At 36.8% G+C, this 12,574-nt stretch overlaps 2 protein-coding genes across 2 annotated transcripts in view; one reads left to right on the top strand and one right to left on the bottom strand.

The window, feature by feature from the left end:
• LOC132557767 (tyrosine-protein kinase Btk29A-like) overlaps positions 1-6,161 on the bottom strand; it is a 41,535-nt gene extending 35,374 nt beyond the window's left edge. The window contains exons 1-2 of the mRNA XM_060222293.1: positions 6,021-6,161; positions 3,431-3,529 (exon numbers count right to left, since the gene is read on the bottom strand). Of these exons, the coding sequence (XP_060078276.1) occupies positions 3,431-3,529; positions 6,021-6,161 (240 nt within the window). The remainder of the gene's footprint in view (positions 1-3,430; positions 3,530-6,020) is intronic.
• Positions 6,162-8,544: 2,383 nt separating this feature from the next.
• On the top strand, positions 8,545-12,344 carry LOC132557779 (mediator of RNA polymerase II transcription subunit 7-like). The gene is made up of 3 exons (XM_060222305.1): positions 8,545-8,590; positions 11,148-11,294; positions 11,639-12,344. Exons 2-3 carry the CDS (start codon positions 11,169-11,171, stop codon positions 12,179-12,181), a joined length of 669 nt encoding a protein of 222 aa, XP_060078288.1. The 5' UTR covers positions 8,545-8,590; positions 11,148-11,168; the 3' UTR covers positions 12,182-12,344.
• Positions 12,345-12,574: the final 230 nt, after the last annotated feature.

The raw sequence follows: 12,574 nt of genomic DNA, 5'->3' as shown, positions 1-12,574 counted from the left end.
TCACTGTGTTGTTGTGTGTACTGCCTATTTATCACTGTGTTGTTGTGTGTACTGCCTATTTATCACTGTGTTGTTGTGTGTACTGCCAATTTATCACTGTTGTTTTGTGTACTGCCTATTTATCACTATGTTGTTGTGTATTGCCTATTTATCATTGTGTTGTTGTGTGTACTGCCTATTCATCACTGTGTTGTTGTGTGTACTGCCTACTTATCACTGTGTTGTTGTGTGTACTGACTATTTATCACTGTTGTTTTGTGTACTGCCTATTTATCACTGTGTTGTTGTGTGTACTGCCTATTTATCACTGTGTTGTTGTGTGTACTGCCTATTTATCACTGTGTTGTTGTGTGTACTGCCTAGTTATCACTGTGTTGTTGTGTGTACTGCCTATTTATCACTGTGTTGTTTTGTGTACTGCCTATTGATCACTGTGTTGTTTTGTGTACTGCCTATTTATCACTGTGTTGTTGTGTGTACTGCCTTTTTATCACTATGTTGTTGTGTACTGCCTAGTTATCACTGTGTTGTTGTGTGTACTGCCTAGTTATCACTGTGTTGTTTTGTGTACTGCCTATTTATCACTGTGTTGTTTTGTGTACTGCCTATTTATCAATGTGTTGTTGTGTGTACTGCCTATTGATCACTGTGTTGTTGTGTGCACTGCCTATTTATCACTGTTGTTTTGTGTACTGCCTATTTATCACTGTGTTGTTGTGTGTACTGCCTATTGATCACTGTGTTGTTTTGTGTACTGCCTATTTATCACTGTGTTGTGTGTACTGCCTATTGATCACTGTGTTGTTGTGTGTACTGCCTATTTATCACTGTTGTTTTGTGTACTGCCTATTTATCACTATGTTGTTGTGTGTACTGCTGTGTTGTTGTGTGTACTGCCTATTTATCACTGTGTTGTTGTGTGTACTGCCTATTTATCACTGTGTTGTTGTGTGTACTGCCTATTTCATGTGTTGTTGTGTGTGTGCCTATTTATTGTGTGTACTGCCTATTTATCACTGTGTTGTTGTGTGTACTGCCTATTTATCACTGTGTTGTTTTGTGTACTGTCTATTTATCACTGTGTTGTTGTGTGTACTGCCTATTTATCACTGTGTTGTTTTGTGTACTGCCTATTTATCACTGTGTTGTTGTGTGTACTGCCTATTTATCAGTGTTGTTGTGTGTACTGCCTATTTATCACTGTTGTTTTGTGTACTGCCTATTTATCACTGTGTTGTTTAGTGTACTGCCTATTTATCACTGTGTTGTTGTGTGTACTGCCTATTTATCAGTTGTTTTGTGTACTGCCTATTTATCACTATGTTGTTGTGTACTGCCTATTTATCACTGTGTTGTTGTGTGTACTGCCTATTGATCACTGTGTTGTTGTGTGTACTGCCTAGTTATCACTGTGTTGTTGTGTGTAGTGCCTATTTATCACTGTGTTGTTCTGTGTACTGCCTATTTATCACGGTGTTGTTGTGTGTACTGCCTATTTATCACTGTGTTGTTGTGTGTACTGCCTAGTTATCACTGTGTTGTTGTATGTATTGCCAATTTTCACTATGTTGTTGTGTACTGCCTATTTATCACTTTGTTGTTGTGTGTACTGCCTAGTTATCACTGTGTTGTTTTGTGTACTGCCTATTTATCACTATGTTGTTGTGTACAGCGTATTTATCAATGTGTTGTTGTGTGTACTGCCTAGTTATCACTGTGTTGTTGTGTGCACTGCCTATTTATCACTGTTGTTTTGTGTACTGCCTATTTATCACTGTGTTGTTGTGTGTACTGCCTATTTATCACTGTTGTTTTGTGTACTGCCTATTTATCACTGTGTTGTTGTGTACTGCCTATTGATCACTTTGTTGTTGTGTGTACTGCCTATTTATCACTGTGTTGTTTAGTGTACTGCCTATTTATCAGTGTTGTTGTGTGTACTGCCTATTTGTTGTTGTGTGTATCACTGTGTTGTTGTGTGTACTGCCTATTTATCACTGTGTTGTTGTGTGTACTGCCTAGTTATCACTGTGTTGTTGTGTGTACTGCCTATTTATCACAGTGTTGTTGTGTGTACTGCCTAGTTATCACTGTGTTGTTGTGTGTACTGCCTATTTATCACTGTGTTGTTGTGTGTACTGCCTATTTATCACTGTGTTGTTGTGTGTACTGCCTATTGATCACTGTGTTGTGTGTACTGCCTATTGATCACTGTGTTGTTGTGTGCACTGCCTATTTATCACTGTTGTTTTGTGTACTGCCTATTTATCACTGTGTTGTGTGTACTGCCTATTTATCACTGTGTTGTTGTGTGTACTGCCTATTTATCACTGTGTTGTTGTGTGTACTGCCTATTTATCACTGTGTTGTTGTGTGTACTGCCTAGTTATCACTGTGTTGTTGTGTGTACTGCCTATTTATCACTGTGTTGTTGTGTGTACTGCCTATTTATCACTGTGTTGTTGTGTGTACTGCCTATTTATCACTGTGTTGTTGTGTGTACTGCCTATTTATCACTGTGTTGTTGTATGTACTGCCTATTTATCACTGTGTTGTTGTGTGTACTGCCTATTTATCACTGTTGTTTTGTGTACTGCCTATTTATCACTATGTTGTTGTGTACTGCCTATTTATCACTGTGTTGTTGTGTGTACTGACTATTTATCACCGTGTTGTTTGTGTACTGTCTATGTATCACTGTTTTGTTGTGTGTACTGCCTAGTTATCACTGTGTTGTTGTGTGTACTGCCTATTTATCACTGTGTTGTTTTGTGTACTGCCTATTGATCACTGTGTTGTTTTGTGTACTGCCTATTTATCACTGTGTTGTTGTTTGTTCCTGCCTATTTATCACTGTGTTGTTGTGTGTACTGCCTAGTTATCACTGTGTTGTTTTGTGTACTGCCTATTTATCACTGTGTTGTGTGTGTGTACACTGTGTTGTTGTGTGTACTGCCTATTTATCACTGTGTTGTTGTGTGTACTGCCTAGTTATCACTGTGTTGTTGTGTGTACTGCCTATTTATCACTGTTGTTTTGTGTACTGCCTATTTATCACTATGTTGTTGTGTACTGCCTATTTATCACTGTGTTGTTGTGTGTACTGCCTATTTATCACTGTGTTGTGTGTACTGCCTATTGATCACTGTGTTGTTGTGTGTACTGCCTATTTATCACTGTTGTTTTGTGTACTGCCTATTTATCACTATGTTGTTGTGTACTGCCTATTTATCACTTTGTTGTTGTGTGTACTGCGTGGTATATAATAAGCAATCTTTAAATGACTATAGCTTTTGACATAAGGTTAAAAAACATGAATCTTGACTAAGCCTACTCCCCCAATCTATCCTTTCCTTACTCATTCCACACACTATCTAATCACTCAGGCCGCTCCCCACCTGCCTACGCCTGCCTTGTTTATTCTGCTCACCTGGAACACATTATCTTTTTGATCTAAGACTTTATTATCTACATTTTCCACAGCCTTTATTGAGCGCAGGTCGATGGAGCCTTTCACTTTACCCATTTTCTGTGGAAAAAAGGTCAATTTATGATAAAAAATTACACAAATACATTTTCTTTCATATCATTTCAGCTCCTGGTTTTTGGTTTTTACCATCACCAGAAATTGTTAGAGATATAAGTACATAAAAGATAGTATTGGACTAGCCCACAGGTCTACCTCAAGTGTACAGACAGATACTTAAATCTCTATACCTGTGGACTAGTGTACAGACAGATACTTAAATCTCTATACCTGTGGACTAGTGTACAGACAGATACTTAAATCTCTATACCTGTGGACTAGTGTACAGACAGATACTTTAATCTCTATACCTGTGGACTAGCCCACAGGTCTACCTCAAGTGCACAGACAGATACTTAAATCTCTGTACCTGTGGACTAGTGTACAGACAGATACTTAAATCTCTATACCTGTGGACTAGCCCACAGGTCTACCTCAAGTGCACCGACAGATACTTCAATCTCTATACCTGTGGACTAACCCACAGGTCTACCTCAAGTGCACAGACAGATACTTAAATCTCTATACCTGTGGACTAGTGTACAAACAGATACTTAAATCTCTATACCTGTGGACTAGTGTACAGACAGATACTTAAATCTCTATACCTGTGGACTAGTTCTCAGGTCTACCTCAAGTGTACAGACAGATACTTAAATCTCTATACCCGTGGACTAGTGTACAAACAGATACTTAAATCTCTAAACCTGTGGACTAGTGTACAAACAGATACTTAAATCTCTATACCTGTGGACTAGCCCACAGGTCTACCTCAAGTGTACAGACAGATACTTAAATCTCTATACCTGTGGACTAGCCCACAGGTCTACCTCAAGTGCACCGACAGATACTTCAATCTCTATACCTTTGGACTAACCCACAGGTTTACCTCAAGTGCACAGACAGATACTTAAATCTCTATACCTGTGGACTAGCCCACAGGTCTACCTCAAGTGTACAAACAGATACTTAAATCTCTATACCTGTGGACTAGCCCACAAGTCTACCTCAAGTGCACAGACACTTAAATCTCTATACCTGTGGACTAGCCCACAGGTCTACCTCAAGTGTACAAATAAATACTTCAATCTCTATACCTGTGGACTAGCCCACAGGTCTACTTCAAGTGTGCAAACAGATACTTCAATCTCTATACCTGTGGACTTGTGTACAAACAGATACTTCAATCTCTATACCTGTGGACTAGCCCACAGGTCTACCTCAAGTGTACAGACAGATACTTCAATCTCTTTACCTGTGGACTAGTGTACAGACAGATACTTTAATCTCTATACCTTTGGACTAACCCACAGGTCTACCTCAAGTGCACAGACAGATACTTAAATCTCTATACCTGTGGACTAGCCCACAGGTCTACCTCAAGTGTACAAACAGATACTTAAATCTCTATACCTGTGGACTAGCCCACAAGTCTACCTCAAGTGCACAGACAGATACTTAAATCTCTATACCTGTGGACTAGCCCACAGGTCTACCTCAAGTGTACAAACAGATACTTCAATCTCTATACCTGTGGACTAGCCCACAGGTCTACTTCAAGTGTACAAACAGATACTTCAATCTCTATACCTGTGGACTTGTGTACAAACAGATACTTCAATCTCTATACCTGTGGACTAGCCCACATGTCTACCTCAAGTGTACAGACAGATACTTAAATCTCTATACCTGTGGCCTAGTGTACAGACAGATACTTAAATCTCTATACCTGTAGACTAGTCCTCAGGTCTACCTCAAGTGTACAGACAGATACTTAAATCTCTATACCCGTGGACTAGTGTACAAACAGATACTTAAATCTCTATACCTGTGGACTAGCCCACAGGTCTACCTCAAGTGTACAGACAGATACTTAAATCTCTATACCTGTGGACTAGCCCACAAGTCTACCTCAAGTGCACAGACAGATACTTCAATCTCTATACCTGTGGACTAGCCCACAGGTCTACCTCAAGTGTACAGACAGATACTTCAATCTCTATACCTGTGGACTAGTGTACAAACAGATACATAAATCTCTATACCTGTGGACTAGTGTACAAACAGATACATAAATCTCTATACCTGTGGACTAGTGTACAAACAGATACTTCAATCTCTATACTGTGGACTAGCCCACAGGTCTACCTCAAGTGTACAAACAGATACTTCAATCTCTATACCTGTGGACTTGTGTACAAACAGATACTTCAATCTCTATACCTGTGGACTAGCCCACAGGCCTACCTCAAGTGTACAGACAGATACTTCAATCTCTATACCTGTGGACTAGCCCACAGGTCTACCTCAAGTGTACAAACAGGTACTTAAATCTCTTTACCTGTGGACTAGTGTACAAACAGATACTTTAATCTCTACACCTGTGGACTATTGTACAAACAGATACTTAAATCTCTCTACCTGTGGACTTGTGTTTCAAGCAGACTACAGACAGAGTGTATACATGTAACCCTGGCAGTATATTAACACCTACCTCCAGTGTACCCTCATGGTATTTTATATATTCATTGTCCAGAACAAACCACCGAGCCTTATAGTTCTCCTTGGTCATGAAAGTGCTCTTATTTTGTGACCTTTTCATCATGTAGTCCTTCTTATAGCCTGCCTTTGCCATTGTTGATGTTTATATATACTGACACTATCACAATATATAACGCTTCTTTTTCCTTCTAAGATGGGAATTTAACTTCAGCAGTTTTTGTGAGGGCTTACTGCAATCGGTTTCTGTTAGGGAAAGTGAAGAGGGTCTACTCTTTCAGTTTGTTTCTATGTAAAGGGGTTATTCCAGTCTGGTGACCTTGCAATTGCAGTACCATGCACTGCAGTGGTCAAAAATCTTTGTAGAATACCAGTATTCCATCTTACACTTTCTGTGAAATTGGCATGATCTGAAAATTAAGGAATACAATTTCTTTAATCATCTCAGAATGAGCTGTTAAATCAGAAATCAACTAGCAAAATCTTCCAATTAAATAATTAGTTAATGACTGTTCTATTAGCAAAAGAATGTTGATATTTACAGCTCGGTCATATGTTTATTTTTTTCCATTCTATACTGTTCAAACCTTCAATCTATAGAGATGATACCTAGAAAAACCTGTTCACCATAGATATGGAGATAATCATGAGGTACATGATTGATCCATCAACCCTATAGAAATGAGGTGTAGGTTTAATCAAACAATTCCTTGGAAATAATTTATAAATAGGAATAACCCAGCAATTACTCTATGGAAATGAGGTGAAACAAACAATCTTATGAAATAATGTCTTAGTTCAACCTGCAATATAGTTATAAACCCTGAGCAGATCAATAATTTCTAGGACAAACCCATCAACCTCATGGAGACAAGGGTTAAGTCATTTACACTATTTAGATTGTGTCCAGCAGGCAGCCATACTGAGATGATATCTGTTGGGTTAATATATCACCTTTTGGAGATTGGGTTAACTCATCCACTCTATATTTACAATTTCCACTGTTTCCCCCTCGATAAACTAACCAGGAGACACTACAGTTTATAACGCAATAACTTTAGTCTGGAACGTGAGCCTCATTACGGTGCATGAATATATGTAAACAATCAATTTACTAGCCTAGTTCGTGCCGTTGACTGTGTCACAAATGTATAGTGTATTCCATCTGCAATCGGATAATTTCTTAAAACATGCCGAGTCATATAATACTGACTGATTATCTATCAAAAAAGATAACATGAATTTATGTAAATGTTTTAAAATATAAAACAAAGTTGTTTAACTGAAATAAATATGTTTAAAATGCAGGAACTATTTTCTGTTATTGTTTAAGAGAAAAAGGGCAGGACTTAGCTGTCTCTCAACAGCTTTGTCAATGGCTGTTCCTGATGGAGATGACGTCCAGATACCTGCAAACGCCTACATCTACGATTAATTTCATATAGCTGAATTTTCATTACTTTTAAAGTAAAAAGAAAATATTATAAATATAAGTACCTTACCTTATGTTACCTTATGTTATGAGCTCATAAACTAAACAAAATCAAAGGTTAATCCTTAAATAAGATTATGTCTAGGGTTAACATATCAATGTTATAAAATAATGTCTAACCAACAATTTAGCTACAGACCCCACAGAGACATTTTTAGTATAAACACATCTACTCTACAGCTGTGGAGGTGAGGTTCAGATTTAAACCATCAACATTTAGGGTCAAGGGTCAACCTATTAACCTTATGGAAAAGATTTCTTGGCCCAACCTGCAACTTGTTGGAGATGACTTCCAGACATTGAGAAGGTGTCTACAAGGTTAACCTATTATTACCCTGTGGAAATAATGGCTAGGTCATCCCATCAATCGATGTATATATGTATAAGAGGTCAGTCACTGGTTTAATAAAACATCACTGTAAGAAACATACAATGCAAGTTATGAAAATGAAAGAATTTTCATTCAAATAAAATGATTGAAGTCTAATTTATCAGCAGATATTATTCATTAACAAAGAAACAGTTAAACTTAACTGAAGACTGATGGAGCATGACTTACCAGGAAGTTAAAACTTCTTAAGACAAGTTATATCTTGGAGTAAAATTCAGATTACAGTAAATATTGCATTCACACACAAAAAAATACTTATTCGAAAAATGCGGAAAAATGTTTCGAAGAATAATGCTTTTGTCAGTGAGATAATAACGCACAATGAAAAAAAAATAAAACTTACCATCATGAGGTAACTTCCTACTTGATCTGCGGTAATACAGAGTTATTTCCTCCTGTCAAAGAAAATAAACTATTTCGATTTTTCAGACTTACAAAAGAAACGAAATGATCGTCTAGAGTCTTTCATATTAAATATATCTCTTTACTCACTTATTTTTCTAACATTATAGAGAAATTAATATTTGTTGATGTTACCGACGATGCTAATGAAATCTAGGATAATCTTGAATATTGCTCTTTTTTTCGAAACACTAATTCTATTCTTTTGCAATATTTAAGCAATCTGGTTTCACTTCCGGTGGGAAACATTCAAGTTAAAGAATGATGCTTTGAAACAAAGGTTTGTTTATTGTCAAAAAACAGAAAGTGTTGAGAACATTTTAACGACAAGTACTTTTTCCGTATTTTGCTACCATTTGAAACCGTGTTATTATTTGGCAGTCATATAACAGCATCGCGCGATCTGCTACACACAATCTATCGCAGAAACAATATACAGACATAGCAGGGATTTGCAATTTGGGATGGGTTACAAGCTCATGTGGACTAAAATAATTCATCGATATCGTAACCGGTAATATTTGTGGAGTTCGATGTCCATTGTCCATTTACATTTTATTTGTAAGTTCATCTCTGCACACATAGTTCCTGCTGTTTTAGCATGCGCGACACAATATAGCTACTTGTGTATTTCACATGTATTAGGAGCGGGTTGGTGTGGCTTGTATATAGTGTTATAAACAGTCTCTGCATGCTTCATGAAGTCCATGATGAAGTGTAGCTGTTTTGTAATTTGTTTTCAATTGCTGTTTGTTCGCCAATTTTTACCAGTGTACTTAATTATGTTCCACAGTACACGTTAAATAACAAATTAAAGGATGGAGAAATATAGGGGATTAAACTTAAAGTAACACATTACATTATTTTCTTACTAATCATTCTTCGCCATATTTTTTTCAAATCTCCCTGATTCAATCATGTAAACACAAAAAATAACCAAAAATAGGTCTAGGGTTGGGCAGTGGTGTTCACTTCACCATAGCTATGGTAAAGTGAAGCAAGTGTTATCTCCCTAATCACCCTGACCCAATCACTTACAAAAACAAAAAGTAGTTTGAGGTGAGGGAAATAAAGGGGGATGTTCACTTCACCATGGAGAAGTGAAACCCTCCTGCCCTCCCCTAAATGTCGCCATCCCAGACCTATTTTTTTTTGTTATTTCTGTGTTTATATCACCGAATCAGTGTAATCAGAAAAGAAATATTGAAGAAACTGAATCAGTAAGAAAACAGTGAAATGTTTCACTTTACCATGCCACTGTGTTTGTCAGTTTATGACATCAAGTTGTAGAAAATGTTCACTAACATGAATTATGGCAAAAACGTGTGGAGCCAGCTTAGTATTTCTTATGGCCTAATTACAATCCATTTTATAGATAAGGTGACTTTCTAGAAAAATCCTCATTTCCCAGATAGATGGAATGTGTTTAAGATACTACAGAGTTAGATATATCTAAATCTTTGAATACTCTTAACAAAACATGTGAATTTCAATGTTACCTATTTACAGGGGAAAAGTACATTTTCCACTAAAAATAATTGAAAATTTGATCAGATAAGTATGGGGTGACAGATTTGTGGTATATTTATGCACATAGTGACCCTGAATAAACCTCATGAAAGCAGGCAAAAAGGGGTCGTATAGACTGGAATTTAAAGAAAAATTGTCTTAACCAAGATATGGAGGGAGTACAGGTTTTAGAGGAAAATAATGCTTTTAAGTAACTTTCCTGTTAAAAATGTATTTGGAATTATTGATATGGGATGCTTGTGTAGTGATATGCACATAGTTATCCAGGAAGGGTCCTAGTGGCTTGAATTTCTCCAAAATGTCTTATTTTAGACCAAGATGAAGTGTAGTCATGAATATCATCAATAATGGAAAGGTCTGATAAAAAGATGTTTTACCTGAATTGTGAATTTCATGAATTTAGGATCAAGCATTTCCCTGTGGGCAGGGGTTAAGTTTACTGTTGTTTAAGAAGGGAAATATTCCCTCATCACATTATGTTTAACCTCCATTGGGAATAATTCAACTCTTAATAAAAAGGATCGATATAGAATGGCTGCTTAATTAATATTAGGCACATGGTCATCATGATCCTAATTGACTTTCAGCAATTAAACGGCCTGTGTATATTTGATAGGACCAGTTGTAGTTTTGGCAGACTCCTTTTCAAGAATAACATAATTATGTCCCTCGTCTACTCAAGTTTGTTGTACCACATATAATTTTCTTGGCAGAATTTCTTCCTACATTTACATTACATGAGTTAAAGCGTCATTAATCTTACTTTGTTTACATCATGATTTATAACGTCAGGGCTCTCAATCTGCCAGATTTGGGGCCAAATACCCAATGCAAAATAGTATCTTTTTTTTCTCAATTTAGACCCCAGGTTTTCCAAATTCTAAGAAAATGCCGCTCTTTTTCCTAATTAAAAGGGCCCCAGGCCCCAGTCCCAAAATGGGGTGTGAAAGCCCTGAACGTATGTCATATATTTTCCCCCAACAACAAAAACAACAGTTTTTATAAAACTGAAGTGACTGTTAAGGTCCCACATTGGTTTCTTGTTTGAATATTTTTCTAGTAATATCTTGATCTACTTGTCCTGCTTTTGCCATCCATACAAAATGTGTCAGATGTGACACAGTTATCATGCATGTTATAAAGGCTATTAATTTTTGAGTACCAGTGATTTCATTGAATTGCTGTAAGCACTCAAGAGAATTTATAAAATTTTGAAACCTAGGAAGTTTTTTGTAGATCAAACCACCCATGTTAGATTGTATTCGATAGAATATTGTTGCATTGATATAATTCTTTTTGTAATACAGCTAAACAGAAAAGAAGTTACCATGGGGGATACTGGTAACCAGGGTGTCAGTACTAGTGCCTTCCCAAATCCTCCTAACTACTTTAAACAGTATACTGATGAGAATGTACGACGAGGCCTGGCCCCACCCCCACCTCCACCTGTTCAGGTAAGGAATTCATGACAAGACCTTGCACCCCTCCTCTACCTCCATGTGAACTCATCCTGAAGAAAGTTTGTACCCACCCACATCTTGTTTATATTTACATCTAACAAATTGATATACCCATCATATTAAGCGTATATTTTCATGTAACAAATATATTTACCCACCTATATTTTAAGCTTACACATAAATATATATATACCCACCTGTATGAATGTACATATGAATATATGTACCCATCCATATCACATCCTACACATATGAATATATGTACCATTCAACATTAGGTCATACATGTATTTACTGTTCAGTAGCTACATAAAGTTTTTTGTTTTGATTGTCCACAGGATTCCTACACCATGTTTGGTGCCCAGTACACAGCAGAAGATGCGATTATCCGACCACTTGAGTCTCTAGGATTCCGAAGACTACATCCACAAAACTACGACCATAAACGAGAACTGAAAAAACTAAACCATTCTATTGTTGTGAACTTTCTGGATCTCATTGATATACTGATTAAGGCTCCAAACTCTCCAAAAAGAACAGAAAAGTTAGAAGACTTAAATCTTCTGTTCATTCACATGCATCACCTCATCAACGAGTATCGTCCCCATCAAGCTAGAGAGACTCTACGTGTCATGATGGAGCACCAAAAAAATCAGCGCCAAGAAATTGGAGAACGTTTTAAGAAGCATTTAGACAAAGTGAAAGAGTTGATTCAGACCAGCATAGCTCACTTGTCAGAAGATTACAGCTTTGATTCCAAGTCTCTTGTGAAGACAGAGCTGCTCCAGGCTGGTCACTCCCTGGGCGAGTACAGTATGGAGGTGGAGCCCTGTGACCAGCTTGACCGTATGATGTGTGACATTGTAGACAGTATGAACTGATGTTTTATGTAGTACTTTTTGCAACGCAGTATACATGAATGCTGGAATCCTTGATATTACTAGTTAATACAGATATGTGTTTTTCTGATGTTTGGTTTCATAAAATTACATGGGTTTTTTTTTTTTTTGAAAATAAATTTGAAATCTGAATTGGTGAAACATGTAGTGTTGTCAAGCTTCTTTGTTCAAACCATGTGTAATTTGATTAATGATGTGTATGTGATATCTCTAGAGAACAGCAAAGAAATCTTTCAAAAGAAAATTGCTCACACCAGTGTTTATATTAATCTATAAATTAGACTGTTCTTAGAAACTTAAACTGTGGACAAAATGGTACACCATACATAACATTGTATCCATTACAAATTGTACTTACTATATATATGTATATAC

Source organism: Ylistrum balloti, unplaced genomic scaffold, assembly GCF_031769215.1.
Source record: "Ylistrum balloti isolate Yb309-2 unplaced genomic scaffold, AGI_CSIRO_Ybal_v1 Utg370720, whole genome shotgun sequence".
Taxonomy (NCBI): Eukaryota; Metazoa; Mollusca; class Bivalvia; order Pectinida; family Pectinidae; genus Ylistrum; species Ylistrum balloti.
This window is presented reverse-complemented; position numbering and strand designations above follow the sequence as displayed.

Excerpts from the sequence above, each read along its gene's own strand:
- LOC132557779 (XM_060222305.1), top strand. The coding sequence starts at position 11,169 with ATGGGGGATACTGGTAACCAGGGTGTCAGTACTAGTGCCTTCCCAAAT. Across the intron at positions 11,295-11,638 it reads CCCCACCTCCACCTGTTCAG|GATTCCTACACCATGTTTGG; the intron begins GTAAGGAATTCA and ends GATTGTCCACAG.